General features: G+C 37.3%; 3 protein-coding genes, 1 non-coding gene and 1 pseudogene across 4 annotated transcripts in view; 3 read left to right on the forward strand and 2 right to left on the reverse strand.

The window, feature by feature from the left end:
- Positions 1–693: 693 nt before the first annotated feature.
- LOC148721290 (uncharacterized) lies at positions 694–3,011 on the reverse strand (annotated as a pseudogene).
- A 1,068-nt stretch (positions 3,012–4,079) lies between these two features.
- Positions 4,080–8,388, forward strand: LOC148721291 (uncharacterized). Its single transcript, XM_088735913.1, has 4 exons — positions 4,080–4,388; positions 5,427–5,568; positions 6,341–6,862; positions 7,671–8,388. Exons 1-4 carry the CDS (start codon positions 4,080–4,082, stop codon positions 7,985–7,987), a joined length of 1,290 nt encoding a protein of 429 aa, XP_088592039.1. The 3' UTR covers positions 7,988–8,388.
- Positions 8,389–13,543: 5,155 nt separating this feature from the next.
- LOC148721292 (uncharacterized) lies at positions 13,544–15,378 on the forward strand. Its single transcript, XM_088735917.1, has one exon. It carries the CDS (start codon positions 13,674–13,676, stop codon positions 14,469–14,471), a length of 798 nt encoding a protein of 265 aa, XP_088592043.1. The 5' UTR covers positions 13,544–13,673; the 3' UTR covers positions 14,472–15,378.
- A 3,252-nt stretch (positions 15,379–18,630) lies between these two features.
- The window catches only part of LOC148721293 (uncharacterized), a 40,799-nt gene continuing 38,524 nt past the window's right edge, over positions 18,631–20,905 (forward strand). Inside the window, exon 1 of the mRNA XM_088736120.1 lies at positions 18,631–18,830. Within this exon, the coding sequence (XP_088592246.1) occupies positions 18,767–18,830 (64 nt within the window). The 5' untranslated portion in view covers positions 18,631–18,766. The remainder of the gene's footprint in view (positions 18,831–20,905) is intronic.
- On the reverse strand, positions 19,500–19,572 carry Trnaa-agc (transfer RNA alanine (anticodon AGC)). Its single transcript has one exon. It is a non-coding gene; the product is annotated as a tRNA-Ala (tRNA).

Here is a 20,905-nt window from a genome sequence, read left to right on the forward strand (position 1 = left end):
TATGTATTTCATATGTTTGTTGTTTGATTTTCCAATATTGCTGGTAAACACGGTCTATTTTGCTGGGAGACAATTAATTCTTGTTTTATGGCAGTGATTGTCAATTTAGTACTGTGTAAGGCTATTTCTCTGCTTTATGAAATCATGACTTCTTCCTTTCTCTTGAACTAACCAGATCAAGATGAATGCTCCTATCACTGTACTTGCAGAGAGGGATACATTGGCGATGGACAAAAATGCGTTAGAAAAATTAAGAGGGAACGTTCAAAATTTTTTCGCACTCATTTAACCACTTGTAGAGAAATGTTGGTTAGGCTAATTTTAATTTTTTTTTCGGCATAATAGATAAATAAAAAAGTACTTGTAGCACCAATGGGAGTTTGAATTACCATGAAATCCTTGAAGGCTTATATTGCTCGATTCGTAAATAAAAATCGTAAACGCGGATTCTCCAGGGAGTAATCTCTATACACAGACTATGTTAGCAAAGCTTCCAAAGAAGAAAAGATTCAAACAAACTTCAAGTTGCACAAGCGAGAATTTACCAAATGTCGTTTTTACGGTATGGTACTCGAGTACCTTGTTAGCCTGCGAACAGACTCCCGGCTTGGAGGGCGCGAAGCAGGGGAAAGGGAAGGGGACAATGTTTCACCCCACAGCATGTGATTCTAAATAACTACAAACCAGTTGAACTCACCTAACTCTTCCAGAGTGATAAACAAAGACTTTATGACATCCCTCTACTCTGCACTCATAATGTCCAAGTGATGCCAGTTCCAACTCGTGGGTTTGCTGAACCAGGCATTCAATATTTTCAGAACCGAAGACATATTCCTCAATGAATGTTTTACAAAGATTTAGCAACCACTCTCCTTGCGTTGCATTACATACAGAACCATCAGGCAAAATGTAGTTTGGTTTGTCTGAAAATAATATTAATTTACAACTCATGATTTAAAATAATGTTAATTTCCTAATTGTACTACTGTTGTATTGTACAAAACAAACAATTTTGTGTCATGTGAGTATCAGTTCAATTACTAAAATTATAATAAATATTGGGGAGGGTTAGATAAGGAAACACTAACATTATTTATCTAGCCTGATAATCTGCATATTTTGGGAGCTAGAAATTGACTGAAAAATAAACATTGGAAAAAAATATAGGAATAATACCATCTGCTTTGGCCATTCCTGACATTTCAGCAAAGGCAGCACAGATATGACCTTCAACCTCGCACTGGTGGAACTCCTTATACTATTGTATTTCTTCTTAGGACCAGCTGATGCATTTGTCTTGCGGGTGCGGTTCATACTAGCTTTGGTGGTTCCAAGCTCACTTCCTGAATCTGATTTATAAAACATTTCAAACTCCATCTACAAAAAAAAAAACCAACTAATTATTCGATAAGTAATCCTCAGAGTATGATAACACAAAAATGAAAAATCCGAATGCTGGCCTCAACAAGACAGCAACCTTGATGTTTCTACTGACTGCCACTTGATAGAGGGTCAAGCCCCAAGTGAACCTTTGAAGTGGATTCAAACCAAGAGCAAACCATCTAACTGTTTTCTCAAAACCCAGTAACCAATCTATTAAACATGATATAAATGAAAACAATAGTTTGTTTAATATTTTTTCAACTTCAAGGCTGACCAAAAGATCAAGCATTCTACCAAAGCCAATCATTTTGCATGTTTGCCTATTTAGTACCTGGGATATGCTAATGAAATTTGGAAAGAAGTTACTTGCTACAAATATTGCATAGGCCAACAACCTGTGTGAAGCTAAGGGTTTTATCTCTAAGTTAAAATTCTTACTCTTACTTTTGATGCTTGAATAGATACAGACATACCTCATATAAGTTTACTTTAGCATGCCAGTCAGCAAATTCAGGATGAACACCTTCAAGGCGGTCAAATCCATTGTCTCCATCCTGGAATGTTCCAATTACATTCCTCGCTCTCTCTTCAAACAACTGATCTCCATGAAAAGGAATAGGTGTCAAAACCTTCTTTGAATCCCCTTCTCTACAACATGGAACATATTTTTCTTGATTCTTAATTAATAGCTGTGCCATATCACCTGCTACATTTGGATTGAAGAATTCCATACCAAGACAGCACTACAGAAAAGGAATGAAAAATAAAAATACAAAATAATCCAGATAAACTGTTCCAAAAAACATAATTAAACCTTATAGATCAAATTTTATGAAAGTAGTGTTATTTTGTTCTTAATTATTTGTGTGTTAACTAGAGGAACCTTTTGATAACAGTTCTATTAGAACTGATAGGTTATACTGTATAAACATTCGTGTTATTATTATTATTGTTGTTATTATTAGAACAAAACAATGTACTGAACTCTTTTAACAAGACGTTAAAACTGGCTGTAAGTGAATTTTGAAGGTGTATGTTCTGTGTTTTAACTTTATCTTTGGTCTAACTAATTTTGAATCAGTTTGATTTTTATTTGTCATTGTCTCATGTTGATTGTTATAATTCTGAAATAGAGGACAACTACCTAGAATAGGAAAAACAAATTAATTACTATTTCAGACATCTTGGATGCTTCTGAAGAGAATGGATGGGGTATGTGGTTAATAACTACTCTCCTTAAGAACTGGAATTCTTTCAGGTGTTTGGTCACAACACGACTGACTAAAATTGCCCATGACCGTCTTAGTCTTGCCTGAACATCAGGTGTTGGGAGGAGCTCTACCAGCTGTAATTCATCCAGGCTTTTCTGGGGCTTGATGTTGTCTAGCAGGGGATCAATTGCACTGTCGCGTATGGCATACTGGTGTGTCCAGTGGATTGACTGGTTGCCATGCTCTTTTGTTTGAATCCGTGCATGAAGTTCGTAATCAATGTTGTCACCTACTATCCTGATAATAATAAATTGTAAAAAAAATAATTAAAACCAATTGCACCAAAACATTCTGACACTACTATCCCTACAATTTGCAGTAGCTTGAAGTTACAACCCCTCACATCGAGTTTAACATTTTATGCCTTCATGTGGTTTATTTTAAAAGGCTTCAATAGTTTTCAAGTAGGCCTTTAAAAAAAACAGTACAGAAATTTCTATAGGGACTGGTGCTTTCATTGCATTTTACAGTATTTGCATAACTTGTTGACCTGAAAAAGTAAATTTGGGAGCATAATGCCACTTGATTCCGTAGGTTTCTTTCAATGTATGGAGGCACTCTTTTACAACATTAAGTTAACATTAGAACAAGCGAGTTTGTTAATTCATATTTTTGTTTCATTGTTTTGCAAGAAAAAGATATTTGCATGTTGTAATCAAAGTGTTTTAATTTTTGTACCTGTTTGATTAAAACGGAGATTGTTCACCGTCGATTCGTTGAGTTCCTTGAGATGGTTTATTTGCAAAAATAATGCTGTCAGGGATATACGGGATATGCTAGGAACTATATAGAACCGAAAGGCCAATGATCCTTTCAAACAAGTTTCTACCGTCTGAAGAATTTCTGTGTTACTTCTGGATTTTGTATGAAAGTCCTAGGTGTTTAGTTATGATGGTTTGGTCGTCTTTATTTTGCGGTCAAGTTTGGGTAGATAAGGAGAGCGTAGAAATATTTGTTAAAACGTTTTCAAGTAACTTATCGCCATACATTGCATCCCTACAGAGACAATTAAGCCAGAATAGATAAACACATAAAGGACAACTTTCCCTAAAATTAAATTGAAGGTCACCGATATGCATTAAGTATAATCGAATTTCACCAACCAACTACATCCCAGAGAAACTTATTCAATTGTGGCAACCACTAACAACCCCATAATTAAACAGAGAAGGTTGTGTATTTGAACGCATATTAAACTTCAGCTGTCTCAATTTGTCTGATAGACAGTAAAGGACTCCGCGCCACAGTTGATCTGATCATAGGAGTTCTTTAAGGTTCTTCATTTCGTTGAAAGTTTCTGGAATTATGTTAAAGATAGTTTTAGCTTAATATAAACTACACTTAATTAATTATTGGGTTATCCTATAGCTGCTTTGCAAATCGTCTATAAACCTTTCCAAAACAGAATGTGGAAGATTTCTCGGTATGCAAAGCGGTGAAATCTCTGATGGACAGTTAAGCGCCTCCTCAGAGAGAGATTCCAATCATTCTGCCGCGCAGGGTAGACTTTACTTCGTGCATCCTAACAAAGTGGAATCTTGGGCAGCTGCAAGCAATGATACGGATCAATTGCTCCAAGCTGATCTGGTTGTTCTGCACACAAAAGTGATACGTGTGGCAACACAAGGTAGTAATGGACACCAGAGGGAGTGGGTTACGAAGTACAATCTGCAGTATGGCAACAATACAGGAAGGTTCTACAATTATACAGTCCCAGGACAAAACATTACGAAGGTAGAATTGATTTATCGTGTATCGCGTGATTTCCGTTTAATATAAGCAGGAAAATAATTTTTTTTTGATCATCATTAGCAGAGTCTTTGCAATATGCACCGCAAATGATATGAAACGTCGAGGCCCCCGAGGGGAACGCCTAGAAGAATGGTACATGAATAAGTGAGAGGTCTGTTTTTACATCGTAATAACTGATATTCATGATATAGCCTTTATTATTATAATAATAATAGTAATAATAATAATGATAATATCGTTTATTCAAACCTCTTGCAGAGAATGCTGAATTACAGGTTTATAATATTATGAAGAATTATAGGAGAAAAAAGGGGGAAAACTGTACAAAATGCATTAAACTACATACAAGTGAAAACAGCATGTACATAAAAATAATAATAGTAGAATGATAATAATGTTTATTATAGAAAAAGCGAGTATGATTAAACTGACAAGTATTTCACTGTCACAAAGTTCTTAAAACGATCGGTGGACGTTTTTGAGTGATAGTGAGTACGATTTGATCTTAAATTGTAGATTTACGAACGTCGGCATACATTGCAGTATAAAGGGGGTTGTCATTATGAATACGACTTATTACCGGCTAGCATTAGGGTATCTGAGTACGAATGACCTGGCCAAATAATAGCGAGAGCACGCCTCTGCACTGACTGTAAGGTCTTAGATAAGTAGGAGGGTAAATTGGCAAATGCACTAGAGGCGTACTCAAGTATAGAACATATTAGGCAGCAATAGATGTAGACGATATCTTCCGCTGGGACAGAACTTCTCCTGAGCTGCCTTAAAGCAAACAACCGTCTGTTAGCCTTCTTCAGCAGGTGGTCAACATGCGTCCCCCAGGAAAGGTCATTGGACAAGGTGACGCCTAAGAGCTTGAACGACGAGACCTCTTCTATAACAGCGCCCCCCGATACGACCGAGGGAGCCTTGTAACTATTATACTGAAGGAAGTCAACAGTCATGCACTTACATTAAAGATTTAATTGAAAGGCTTTTATGTTTTATGTTGTTGATGGAAAGGTTTTTCATGGAAACACAGATCAGAATACCGTAGTTTATCACGACCTTAACCCACCAATCACTGCGCGTTACATTCGTTTTAAACCAGTAGAGTGGCAGAACTGGATATCAATGGGGGTTGAACTATATGGCTGTGTACAAGGTAAGGCCTTCATGACAATATCGCCCGCGTGGTACCTCTTGAAAAGATCAATTTATACTAGATGATATTTCATTTCCAGTTCAAACACAAGCGCTCGGATATTATTCGCTGTGTGTTATCTCAACGGCGCGATTTCTATGGACCAATAACAGGGCGAAGTAAGGCAACGTCAATGAAATCCCCGATAACTTATTCCAGTCATTTGAAAATTGCTCCGCAGGGCATTACTCAATTGACTTATCAGCTTTTGTCATAAGGAATTCCTTTATTCTTCACTCTCTTCCTTTCACCATCACCTGTGATCGCCGAACAACGATCTTGAATAAATTGACGAGAAAAACGACTCAATTTATGGGAATGGGAAAGAAACTTCGTCCTCTCCTGGGAGTTTTAGATCTCCCAACAACAAAATTCAGTGACAGCTGAGTTCTACAGTTTATGAAAGTAGCATGTGTCTGTTCAAAAACACAATTTTGTTTCAGATATCTTATTGTCGAATGTAATCCTCAAATGCAGTGAAGTCAGTCAATACCCGACTATCAAAGGTTTCTAGTTTCTAAAAATACAATGGTGAGCAGGCTTTAGAAAATAGCACAGCACGACAAAATTCGAACACTCCAAGTGACTGACGTTTCCGTTCCAGTGTGATCCAATAATTTACGTTACTATAAGAACATTTCCATTGTAATGGCAACACTGAAGTGACGAAGAAAATTTGAAAAATTTCGAACTAACATCGTAACAGTCATTTTATTTCACGTCTATTATATAGAATTTACAGCTGTGTTTACAAACCTGGGTCAGAATGGATCTCAGGGTCCAGACTCAATCGGTAGTCACTACACAGATCAGGATCATAGCGGACAAGTTACGGTATCCAACGGTACTCAACTCTGGACTGTGCCACGCACTGGCGAATACAGAATGGAAGCAATAGGAGCCTCAGGGGGGTACGGTGAGGACAGTGACATCAACAACGGAGGAAGAGGAGCAAGGATGATTGGAAATTTTAATTTGACCAAAGATGAGAGTATCTTTGTACTTGTTGGTCAAAAAGGGAGAAGAGGAAATGCCAACCCAAAAACTGCCGGAGGTGGTGGAGGTACATTTGTGGTGAAAAGAAACAACACGCCTTTGATCATTGCTGGAGGAGGAGGGGGAGTTAGAAACATGTCAGAACAACATCCAGGATGTGATGCGTCCATTAATACAACAGGGAATGCAGGATACAACTCGACGCTGGGGACAGGAGGAAGCAGTGGAAGTGGAGGAAATACCACTGGTAAAAGATCAGGTAAGCGGAGAAAGAAGAAAAATCCATTAGTATATTCAATTCATTGGGACAGTAAGACGAAAATAAAATTAATCAGATCTCTATTGGAATTATTAATCCTAAATTTTGATTTATTTTTCTCTTCTAGTTAACAACATATGTAGTGGCACCTCTATAAATATCTAAAGTTCAACTGAGTTTCGTTCGTTCAGTCTCTAAAAATCCTACTCAACTTATTTACTGCTCACCATCGATCCGTCAATATGCACTATCATCGCGTTATTTCAATTTCTCGTGTATGAGATAATAATAGAACAACTGGCAAGACCTTCATATTAACTAACAGCGATTTTGGATTAAATACAACAACTTTTTAAACTTAAGCTCGTAGCACTCAACTAGCTAAAACTGTGGCTCCGAAAATATTTTTTCTCACGTCGCCTAAAACAGTTTCCAATTTTTGTCAACTTCGCCTTTTCCTGTTCGTAAGTCCGGCCAAGCCTTTATGGTCATTGGCCCACGTAATCGTTGCTAACTATGGCTTATAAAAACAGGCGTTTAGTGTTAACTTGTAAAACTCCCTGAGGAAGTCTACGACAGTTAGACGAAACGCGTCGAAGAATAAAGAAGTTTTACAACTACTGTTCTCAGAGTGTTGCCCACTAGTTTAGTTTTAAAAAATTGTGAAATGCAAAATTTTAACGCTGACTATTCCTCATAAGCTTTTGCATGGCTACAATATTTAATGATTTTGTGTAATTATTTTTTAGTTTATAATGAAAATGTTGCTTTTTATAAGAGAGGTACTCATCATGTTTTCGTTTTGTAGGTGGAGGTGGTGCTGGCTTCTATAATAAGGGACAAGATCATTCTACGAGCGTAAATGGTGAAGGAGGTCAAGGATATCTTCAAGGAGGAGTAGGAGGACGTGCCAAGGGTGGGTTCGGAGGTGGCGGTGGTTTGCGCGGACGCAACAATGGAGCTGGCGGCGGTGGAGGTTACTCTGGGGGAAATGGTGGAGCAGCTGATGAAAAGTTTTCCTGTGGGGGGGGGGGGGGATCTTTTAGTAATGGAACAAGTCAGCAAAATGAATGTTGTTATAATAGCGATGGACATGGTAGAGTGATTATCACATTTATCCAGTGAAGTGTACACGGCAGTACAGAGAGCGGGACTTCAATCTATGCAAAAAGGAAACTCTCACAAAAGGGGATGGGGGTGCATTCTCCCTTTCGTGTCATGAGGCTCGGAAAGTTGTATGGTTTTACTGAAAAGTTATTTGTCGAAGAACTGTTTTCAATTGCGTGTGAAGCTATACTATCAGTTTGCGATCAATTTGTTTTTCTCAAAATCAAAACAGATTTTCATTTACCATAGAACCAACGTGATTCAGTATCTTTGTTTCTTTCCGCTCTCTTGGGCTGACTGAATTTTTACCTGCATGAGGTAGATTGTATTTTTGTTGCGATTAGCTTCATTTGCAGTTAGAGAAAAAAAGCAATCAGTTCCCCTGAATTCCACATTCATTTTAGGAATGTCAATAAATTTATTTCTGGTTGTCAGTACTTGCTTTTTGTTTGTTAGTTTGTCTTTCTTTGTGAAGCCACATTAATCGAGAGCAATTTTTTTTTGGGAAAGAACATGGAGATATATACTACCGGAAATGTGAGAATCTTGACAATTATTTGTCGATCTCACCATCACAGTTTATCTTTCAGTGTTGATTTTTCCATCCCTCAATCCCTTCTCCAAACCTACCCTCTCAACCTTCTCAACATTGTACAGTTGCGGATTAAAAGCGTTATTATGGCCACGCCCAAGACTCGTGTATGACTCAGTTGGTCATTGAGTGGCCATGGAAATTGGTCAGCGGATTGTAAACCGGGTAGTACACGTGTAGTACACGTTCTCAAATCACTCCCTTGTCGTGTTGACAAAATGGTGTTGAAAATAATCAGCCGTCCAGCATTCAAAAAGTGAAAGATCTTTCCCTCGGAGATGACCCTTTGATAAGAGATATTCCTCCGGCATGAGAGTTAAGAAAACTTTAGAACGAGTCACTATGGCGTATATATTTTTAGGACATAGTAGTCTTAGTCTTCTTTATTAAGTTGCACCTTAGGTACATGATCTCGTGCTGCTTTGAAATCAAACTGGGATTTGAGGGAACTAGAGGGAAAGTAGCCTACGAAACCAAGAATTGGCAGATCGAATGCTGTGCTAAGTATGGATCAGTGGACCTCTGACTTTCATCCTTTTTGGCATGACGTCATTTTCCTTCTAAGAAACATTTTAATGGATTGATTACATGGGTGTCGATGTTATTTGTTGGTTGTTAAGTTGAATCATCTGGGGTTTTTAGCGGCATGAATCCGTGGCATTGTGGGATCATCACAGATCAACATCCGTTTTATCTTTGCCTTCAATAAGTTTCTGGTACCACTGGAGAATGATCAGTTACAATTACAATTACAACCCCTTCAATTACAAAAGGGAACAGTTCAAGATATGATTCACCAAAAAGAGGGTTTTTCCCATAAAGTGTTATCGAATTTGACATGTGTTAAGATTTTATTGAGTTCTGTACAATCTTTCCCCTTTGCTGCTGGCAAATACAGCTAATCTATTTTCTATTTACTGATAAAAACCCACCTATGACCATTCCTAGAATTTAAACTTCACCACATTACCGAACCATTTTTACCCATATTTTAAAAGATAACTCAGAAAGTCTCACTTGTTTGAATTGAAAGGGAGTAGTTTTAAAAAAATTTACTTAGACAAATGACTTCGTAAGGCGCATATAATTATAGGAAGGAAGTCAAAGAAAGAGAGCGGAACGTACAAAAACATCGACATGTCAAGAAAGCAAACTTGAAAAAAGAGGACAGAAGCCAAAGTAAATTTCAGTGGAACAGTTTTGAAACCCTTCCTAGTTTCAATCAATAGATTACAGGTTTTTAGTAATTATAATTAACGTAATGAAAACAAGGTTAGATTCTCAATCTAAGAATCAGTTGCTATCCAATTGATTAGTTAAATTTAATGATTTTGAGCCCCTTCTACAGGCTCTGTTTATGAGAGACTACTAACAAACTTCATAAGATTCTAATAGATATGGTTGCAGAAAGAGTGGCTACATCTTGCCTTTTGAATTTTGTAGTTGAACGTATAATTTAATTTATTATATTCGCCGACAGGCAGGGACACCGCAACAGCTTGCACCAGTTACTGCAGGTCCAGTAAACCCACCCAATCCCACCCCAGGGAAGGACATCCATCACACATTAATCTCGTGCGTGGGAAATTAACGTCTCCTACCCCCAACCCTGTAGGAGACGGGACCTCCATTTATTCGTCCCTATCCGAGAAGAATAGAATATCTAACCCTTTCTTGATGTTACAGAAAGGTAGCAAATTCTTCTCAATTATTTTAAGACCTTGAGTGTTGGTCCGGCCGGGCCTCGAACCCTCGACCTTCCGCACAACAGTCCAGCGCATTATCCATTGGGCTAACTGTGTGAGGGACACGTCTGACTCTCTTACATTCTATCATCAACAGAAGGGCTTCATTCTGATATTCGCGTCCACCTTGTATGGAGAAATCCACAATTACTGGTTTTGTTACTATAGTAAATATTTTGATACAGGGCGTCCACCAAGTCTCGGAGGATCTCATAGTCCAGATTTCATCGTAGCTTGTTCACATGCTCTCTTTTCCTATTCTGTGATTCACTTTTAGGTGACCTTCGACTTTAGAACCCGCATTTGCCATTAGTCTACAGGAAGACTTCTGATGTTGTCATTCTCTGAATCGCACAGCCTTTAGAAATGCGCATCACCGTCGCGGTGGTTAAATAAATCGGGAAGAACATTGTCTTACTATGTCAGTAATTCCTCCTAGGACAATTGAACATTTTCCTTTTACTTTTACTCCGTTACCAATTCTCTTTTCTTTGCTCCCTGGCTGCTTGCTTGTTCTTTTCTTGTTTAGTGTGTATGAATGTATGATTGTTATTTTCTTAGTGCATAAAATTATAAAGGAAAAACTTCAAAACTCTCATCCTGCTTACAAGATTTTCAGAGAAATCTTGAGGTTTTCACAAGTCATATAATTATTTCAAGAGACAAACAACGCTTTATGCTGGTTCATAAATTCTGGAATCGCGCACTACTTTCTGTATTAGTATTTACGCGTCATATATTAATTTTGGCCTTATAGTTATACGTCGTACACACCCTTTGCTACCCTCATGGAACGACCAGGAGCATAAGGGAGGCACATAGGAGTAAAACAAGTGATTCAAAATGTTCAATACCATTTACAAAAAGTGAAGTAAAAAACCAAATGCACACCTCCTCTGGCGATATTTTTTTTACAATCAAACAAACCAGTGTATTTCCTGCGATGGCCACAGCAACGAGTGTTATGAGCACAGTGGTAATCACGACATAAGCTGTTTTAGACGTGGGCATGACCATGGTGAAGGGATCAATATTGGCTATGCATAACCTGGACAAAATAAAAAAGAAAACATAGTTTGGCTATTCTTTTTGATATATCTTGTAGGATAAGTTATTTTGGTTTATATTCACCAAACACAAAGTTAGGAATTTTGTTTGAGCTCGACTTGACGTCAGAAAAAAAGTCACCAATGTTGTAACCCAATTATGACGTTTGCATCCAAGGATTTACTCAGGTAATCTCGCACCAACATGCAAGGAAAAAATCCCATCATAAGAAAGCAAAGCGGACAATTGTAAAGAGTCAGAGACTAAAATCACGGACCCATTGGCTGAGACTAATCAAAACCGACATCACCGTCGCATTTGGCAATTCACAATTTCCTTACAGGCAGGTGAGTTCCGTGTTAAATTGCACACAAAATCGCTATCGATATCGATTTTCAAGCGCAATTTAACGTGGAATTCACAAGTCGATTAATAGATTTTCCTTGAGTCGCTCAACTGAATAACAATAAGAAAAAAAGAAAAGAGCAGTAATATTGTTTGTTTTTATACTTGAAAACCGATATCGGAACCATCGCTTCGCGATTTGCGCGATATCGGTTTTTGCGACTGATGTTGCCGCCCATAATACGTATAAAGCGAAAAAATTATTCATTTTAAGGTCCTTACCATTGTGCATTCTGGATCCTCGATTTTGCAAGAACGCGTGTTCTAAGCTCGCAGTTTGGAAAATGTCATTAATGCAGTCTCTCGTGTTGTTTCTGTCTCCAGTTTCTGGTCATTCTGCGTTTCCTCCTTCTCGAATGATTTTTGTGTAGAGTTGTCTGTCACTTGGCTGAAATGTTTGTACGTTATTGTAATGAAAGTTGATAATTGCCCAAATAAAAACGTAAACGTAAACGTAAAAGCGGATTTTCCAGGGAGTAATCTCTATACACAGACCATGTTAGCAAAGCTTCCAAAGAAGAAAAGATTAAAAAAAACTTCAAGTTCCACTAGCGAGAATTTACCAAATGTCGTTTTTACGGTATGGTATTCGAGTACCTTGTGTGTCTGAACAGGTACATGTGGCGACCGCTGAATAAAAAGGTACAACTACAATCTAACATTACTAAGCATATTTCCTCACAATTTGATCGAAAATACAAATAAATTTTAGCGCGCTGAACGCTAAAAACGGCTGCATTGGGTTCTCCAACTCAACATACCAAGGAGTAAGAGTCATAAGAATGACCCTTGACAACTTTATAAATAAAGAAAGAATGAGCTGTATTTGAGCGCAGATTAAACTTCAGCTAGCTCGAATTGCCTGACTCGAGAAAATTATAACGGGCATTTTCTGGGAACATGCTCTTTGCATTCTACTGCTTCGTTCTCGCCGTTTTGGCTTCTCTTATACCTGCAGAAGGAAAAGTAAGATTTTGCTATAATTATGTCCTGGTTCAAGTCTGAGTACTATTTAAAAATTTATTATTATAGATTATTATTATCCTTATTAACATAACAAAGCCTTGAAATATTCACACAAACTTCCAGTGTTGCTAGGTATAACAAATTACTCCAATCATGACAAATAGTTTTCTCCTTTGGATGGTATGAAATAACCTTCAAATTTTACAAAGTTGAAATGGTAAATTGGCCACCAGTACATTGGCCACTTAAGGTAGCCAATTTACCATTTCAACTTTGTTGATATATCCAAATTATTCGTTACCCCCACCGACGCAGCCCCAAGCAGTTTCTTTCGAAACTATCAGCCTTTATTCAAATTTTACAGTACGTTCAACATTTGCCGAATTCATTTTACAACAAATTATTTGCGAGCAACAAGATGAAGAATATGGGAAACATGATTTTTGGAGTAGCCAAAAGAGAGTATGCTGTAGAATGATTAATCACGTCTCTACAACGCTGTCCATGCACGTTTTAAAATTCTCGATGCCACGTGATAGCGAAATTATCACTGGAGGTCCTTTGTATCGTCACTACAAACGAACTAACGTTTCGTGAAAAATTTTTAATTTTCAAACCCTGCCTGAAGAGAAAAATTATAGAGAAAAGGAAAAGCACCAATGCTTTTAACTTTGGGCTTAAACGTGTTATTTGTATTAATACTTGGCTGTTGGTAAAATCTGAGGACTTTGTGGATTGAAACTTTGCCTCTGGAGAAAAGAAACTAAGCTTGGAACACAATTTCACTTCACATACCTACATACATACATACATACATTTTTGGTCAGCGGATGTTGGTCAAGACGGTTGTGATTTTTGAGCTCCGCTAAGTTTCTTTATATTCTTTGCTTTTTCTTATTTTTGTATTCTGTATTTTTTTGTGTGTGTCCTTTCGTTTAACCTTTGTGCAATGCCTGGGTCAGTTGCGGCTTTGAAGAAGGAGAATAACATACTTAAAGCGCAACTATCGTCAATGTCGGACGAGGTAGCTAGATTGAAGGAGTTGATACAGCGACATAGCGAGAGAAGCGAAGAAGTTCTGCCCAGCGAAGAAGGTGCCCAATGTGTAGAGTTCTTGAGCAAGAAATACGACGACTTCCATCTCTTTAGCGGCATGGCCAAAGACGAACTCCAGCGACTAAGCACCAAACTCGAAGAGCTGAAAGCCAAGGTAGATATTATTGGAAATGCTATTGACGAAATTCAAGAACATAGTTTCCAGTATAATGTAAAAATTGTGGGAGTGCCTGAGAGGCTGCAAGATGAATCCGCAGCCTCGATAAGCAAGCTTTGCCTAAACATTTTTAAAGAAACGGGAGCTGATCTATCGATGTATGACATCGACACCGCCCATCGTGTTCCCAGCAGGAATAACAATGGAAAGCCAAAGCCGATAGTTTGTAGATTTGTCAGGCGTTTAGCCAAAGAAAGCGTCATGAATCATCGTAAAGATGCATGCAAATTGGACCCGGCTTCCGTTGGACTCCCTGAGGATGCCTCGTTAAGCGCGGTTAGAATTTTTGATCATTTGTCACCCCGAATGCAAACAGTCCTGTTCGAGGCGAAGAAGTTTAAAGAACAGCATTATTACCAGTACTGTTGGTCAAAGGGCTCCTTTGTTTATTTACGGAAAGATGCTACGTCTCGAGCCATCAAGATCAAGAATATTGGTGATCTGCTCAGTCTGGAAAACGGAGACCAAAGCTAAGTATATATCTCGTAATAACAACTCTCAATGGTAGTCCTAAGTGACAGATATGTTTGCCGAGCAAACAAATCTTTATTAAAAAACCTTCCTTTCTCAAATGTTGATATCATCCGAACGCATGGTCAGTTCAATAATAGCCTGAACAGTAACTTGCCAACGAAAAAGTACTTAGATAAGCTCCGTAGCCTCCATGAATTAGATATTTTTAGTTTGAATACTCAAAGTAGTGTCAATCCTGATAGCAACCTAAATAATCAACAAATTCGAAGCCGATATTTCTCACCACATAGCTTTTGCAAGTTTAAAAACGATCTCATGCGAGATGAAAACAAAACATCTTTCTCAATTCTACATAATAATGTACGAAGCCTTCGACGTAACCTTGAAAATTTGCAAGTACATTTACTGGATGAACTAGACTACCACTTCAGCGTAATCGGAATAACCGAAACTAAAATTACAAACTCGGCCAGAATAGACTTTAATCCACATATACCTAATTACCAATTCGAACAGGTGCCAACTCCTCTTTCTTGTGGAGGTGTTGGTATGTATGTTGACGCCAGTTTAAATTACACAGTTCTCGAAAAAACCTCTAACGAGGCTTTCCAGGCCTTATGGATTGAACTCGAATTTTTAATAGGTAAAAATGTTATATGTGGTGTAATCTATAGGCAACATACTTCTCCTGAACAATTTCAAACGTATTTCGATATGGCAATAGAAAGACTAAGCTCTGCTAATAAACCGATATATGTCATGGGCGACTTCAACATTGATCTCCTCAAATCTGAAACCTGTGATTTTTCTCATAACTTTCTGCTGTCCCTGCAAAGTTACTCCTTTTTTCCAGTAATTGACAAGCCTACAAGAGTCCATAATAATTCTGCCACACTTATTGACAATATTCTTGTTAACGGCATTGGCTTTAAACTCTCCAGCGGCAACATTGTCTCAGATATAAGTGACCACTACTCTCAATTTTGCATCATCCATTCTCCATCTTTAAAATCTCGCTATCAGGGGACTAAAATCCGTGACTATTCGAGATTCTCGGAAGAAAACTTTATCAGTGACATTTCTCAAACTGACTGGACCGGTTTGATCTCTAATGGCTCTATTGACAAACGCTTTTCTTCGTTCTACAACAGATTGAATAAAATTGTTAATAGACATGCTCCTCTCAAATTTGTATCAAAACGCAAGGCCAAGCAACTATCTAAACCGTGGATAACTAGAGGTTTACGTAGATCAATAAAAATTAAGAACGATCTCTTTTACTCTGGTGACACGGCTACATACAAGTTGTACAGGAACACAATTTTAAGCCTTACTCGCCAGAGTAAAAGACTTTACTATCAATCCTATTTTAGTAGCAACCTAAATAATATGAAAAAAACTTGGGAGGGGATTAACACTTTAATTAATAAGCACAAAAAGACTAAGCTCGTATCGTCGCTCCAGCTTCCAGACAACCGGGGTACAACACAAAACCAATCAGAAATAGCTGATGCACTGAATTATCATTTCGCATCTGTCGGACCTAAACTTGCAAATAGCATACCATTATCCACCAGGGATTTTAAGGATTACCTAGGGAATTCAAATTACACCAATTCTTTCTTCTTTGACGCTGTCACTTCTACTGAAATTGAAATGGAAATTTTGAGTACTCAATCAAAAAAAGCCTACGGACTTTATTCATGTCCAGTTCGTCTTTTGAAGTCCGCACGTCAAGCTTTATCTCATACCCTAGCTGAACTAATGAACATGTCCATTTCAACTGGTATCTATCCCCACAAATTAAAGCATGCTGTAGTAATTCCAATTTATAAAGCGGATGATGAAACTGACCCAAACAATTATCGCCCAATATCGTTACTGTCCGTGTTTAATCGAATATTCGAAAAACTAATGTACAAACGCCTAAATTCTTTTATAAATAAAAATGATATATTTTTCACATCGCAATATGGATTTAGAGAGAACTGCTCAACTCAACATGCAATTCTGGATATTCTAAATACAATTCAAAACAACATTGATAAAAAATTATATTCCTGTGGCATTTTCATTAACTTGAAAAAGGCCTTCGACACAGTTGATCATTCGATTTTGTTGCATAAATTACATCATTATGGAATTAGAGGATTGATTAATGACTGGTTCTCATCATACTTGTCTGTCAGGATGCAATCAACCCAAATCGGTTCTATTGTCTCTAGCAAAGAGAGAATAGTGTGTGGAGTCCCTCAAGGTTCTATACTTGGTCCGCTTCTTTTCTTAATTTACGTCAATGACATGCATCGTTCCTCTAAAAAGTTTGACTTTTACCTATTTGCTGATGATACCAATTTACTATATGCAGAAAAAGATCTAAAGAAACTTGAAGTTGTCGTCAATGAAGAGATATTAAAGTTGTGTGAATGGCTGAATTCAAATAAATTATCTCTTAACGTATCCAAATCTAATTTCGTTATTTTTCATCCTTATCAACACAAACTATACCGAGAAGTAAACCTTAAAATACTTGATAATAACTCGAAGCAATTGGTATCTCTTGAACGTAAGACATATGTTAAATACCTAGGTGTTCTCATTGACGGTAATCTCTCCTGGAAGCATCATATTAACTACATTTCCACGAAAATAAGCAAAGGTATCGGTATTGTTGCAAGGCTAAGACACTTGGTACCGCTCACTACTCCTATAAACATTTACCGCTCGCTCATTGAACCGTATATTTCCTATGGCCTCGTTGCTTGGGGCCAAGCCGCCAATACTCATCTAAACAAAATCGTCATTTTACAAAAGCGGGTTCTTCGTCTAATGCACTTTTCCGATTATACATCTCACAGTGCTCCTCTTTTTAGTCGTTCGGGAATTCTACCGATAAAAATGCTTTACTTCAAATTGGTTGCCTCTCTGTTACATGACATCAAAAATCGCTGTGCTCCTCTCAATATTTCTGAACTTTTTACTCACTCTGAACAGGTTCATTCCTACTCTACTCGTTTCTCAGTAGCTGGAAGCTTTTATATAAAACAGGCGAGAACAAATCATCAGTTGTTTTCCTTTTCTAGAGTTGGTGCGAAAATATGGAATGGCATCCCCCCTGAAATTCGTAAGCTAAAGAAAGCACCTTTTAAACGTGAGCTAACTCACTTGCTTTTGAAAATTCTTGAAATTGAGGAGATGAATGTTGACTTGCGCTACCTTGACCTTTCTAGCTTATATTTGTATTTCAACTGATTAGCTTTCTCTTTGACCTGTTAAAAACTCCCTTGTGTGACTGGCTCAGTTAAAACCTTTAACATGATTTTACTACTATTATTTATTATTTATTTTTATTTGCTCATTTATTTATTTATTTCATTGTTGCGTGTGTGTGTGCGTGCGTGTGTGTGTGTGTGTGTGAGCCTATACAGTGTCTGTTTAGGTAGCCCGCCTAGAATAGCTTTGCTAACTGCGGGCTACAAAAGCCTTTATTTCTTTCATTTTAAAAAAAAATAAAGTCAATGTTGTTGTTGTTGTTGTTGTTGTAAGTCATACATACATACATACATACATACATACATATATACATAAATCCATTCACTGTTACTTCCTAAAGAGCCGGGGCTTCTCAAGCTAAACAGGTGGTTTTCAAGAAATTTTTCTTAAAAAAATTTTATGCAATCCTGTTTGATTAAAACGAAGATTGTTCACCGTCGATTCGTTGAGTTCCTTGAGATGTTTTATTTTCAAAAATAATGCTGTCAGGGATATACGGGATATCCCAGGAACTATATAGAACCGAAAGGTCGATGAGGCTTTCAAACAAGTTTCTACCGTCTGAAGAATTTCTGTGTTACTTCAGGATTTTGTATGAAAGTTCTACATGTTTAGTTGATGGTTTGGTCGTCTTTATTTTGCGGTCAAGTTTGGGTAGATAAGGAGAGCGTAGAAATATTTGTTAAAACGTTTTCAAGTAACTTATCGCCATACATTGCACCCCTACAGAGATAACTAAACCAGAATAGAAAAACACATAAAGGACAACTTTACCTAAAATTCAAATTGAAGGCCATCAATATGCATGAAGTATAATCGAATTTCACCAACCAATTACATCCCAGAGAAACTTATTCATTTGTGGCAACCACTGACAACCTTATAATTAAACAGAGAAGGTTGTGTATTTGAACGCATATTAAACCTCAGCTCTCTCAATTTGTCTGATATTTCGCCGGCATAAGGTTGAAAAACTCGCCGTAATTGTTCGCCGCAAGTACAGCGGGCATTTTCTAGGAAACATGCTCTTTGTATTCTACTGCTTCGTTCTCGCCGTTTTGGCTTCCTTAATACCAGAAGGACAAGGTGAGATTTTCCTACAGTTGGGTCCTAACTCATGTCTGAGTACTTTTTAAAAGTTTACTAAGTCATTATGTTACATTTTTAATATCCTTATTAGCATAACTAAGTCTTGAAATATTCACACAGGCTTCTTCAAGAAGTATTAAAGACATTAAAGTTATTTCAAGTAAATAGTTTTGATCCTGGACAAGCACAATATATACAACCTACGCATTTCATAAGAAGTTCAGAATAAAATCTTAAGGGAATATGGTTTTTGGATCAGCCAAAAGGGAAAGTTTAAATCAGACTAATTAAACACGTCTCTGCAATGCTGTCCATAAAAGTTCTCGACTTTTCGATGCCACACGATGGATAAGTGACCACTGGCAGATCAAGCCATGTAACATAGTCTTACAAATAACATGGAAAAATTGAAGAGAAAAGAAAAAGCAGGTGAGCTTTTAAACGGCCGTTAGGCTTAACATTTTATTTGCGGTAAAACTCGGCTATTTGACGAATCTTACCTTCTTAAATACATCCATTCGTTGTTACTTCCTAAAAAGAACTTTTCAAGCTTAACAGTTGGTTTCACGAAAAAAAAAAATTAAACAAACTATACGTATGATGCACGATCCTCGCAGTAGATAGCGCTATTTATGCAATAGCGAAAATCAGACCTGAAAAAAAATCAGGCCTGTAAGGGACTCGAACCACTGACCTCTGCGATGCTAGTGCAGCGCTCTACCAATTGAGCTAACAAGCCAACTGGGAGCAGGCCGTTAAGTTGATTCGTAATAAACCCGTGAAAGTGATAAATCAGATACAATGAAATATATGAAGTTCATATATTTTTTTTTTTTCTTTTTTTCTTTTTTTTTTACTTTAACTCGGTAGTGCAGTCTTTTTTTCGTCAAATAAAGGTTTCACTGTGAACTGTGGACGGGTTTTGAAAACCTAGCGATAGTAAATATACGAGTTATTTCATAAAACAATGAATGTCCGGCTGCATCAGTATTGCTAAATAAGAAAAAAAAAATATATGAACTTCATATATTTCATTGTATCTGATTAAACAAACTCTTATGCAGTCCTGTTTTATCAAAACGGAGATTGTTGGCCGTCGATTCATGGAGTTCCTTAAGATTTTTTATTTTTAAAACAATGCAGTCAGGTTTAAAAGTTCTTTAAGCGCGAGAACAAAGATGGCAAACACGACATTGCTTTGTACGATTTGACACGAATCTCAAGACAGACCGTTTTCAGACTGTGTGCCATCAAAGCAACTTTAACTCAGTAGCGCAGTCTTTTTTTTGTCAAATAAAGGTTTCACTGTGAACTGTGGACGGGTTTTGAATTCCAAGCGATGGTATATATATGAGTTATTTCATAAAACAATGAATGTCCGGCTGCATCAGTATTGCGAAATAAGATCGGAAATGTACGAACAGTGATGTCAATAAATTTTCCTCACTGTTCTCAAAAACGATATAAACGTTATTTAACTTTGATGTAAATAAAGATGTTAGATAGCATTTTTTGAATACAGGAAAATATTCTACAAAGGATAGATGTTTGAAAAGGATTCATCATTAATTGATGTAGACGTCCTGTTTTGACTGACAGGAAAATTACAGCGCGAGGTTTTCTATTTTCCTGCATAGTTTTTCAAGTTTTGCTATCAATTGCTATTTCGAAATCGGACTCTGAAAAGCAGTCGCATGTTTCCTTTTGTCGTATTTGCACTTCACTCGACCAAAATGTGACATTTCAGGATTTGTTGTTCCTGTATACTCAATTACGCTGTTACTGGTTTCGTTATAAACCTTGAAATTAATTGTTTTCACTAACTCCTTTATTTCCTTTATCTTTTTCTCTTCTTCTTCTTCTTCTTTTTCCTCTAAACGAAACAACCTACTGCACCTTCTTATATAGTTCCCCACAATCTTTCTAGAAGATTCTACAGATTTACAACACGACTATTTTTAGTAATATTACATCATAGAATTTTCCAGAATTTACGGTAAACAACTCGAGTTTCGATAAATAGACGTCACTTACTCATGCCGGAACTACTAGAACTTTCCTAAAGGACTAAA

This window comes from Stylophora pistillata, chromosome 10 (assembly GCF_964205215.1).
Source record: "Stylophora pistillata chromosome 10, jaStyPist1.2, whole genome shotgun sequence".
Lineage (NCBI taxonomy): Eukaryota > Metazoa > Cnidaria > Anthozoa > Scleractinia > Pocilloporidae > Stylophora > Stylophora pistillata.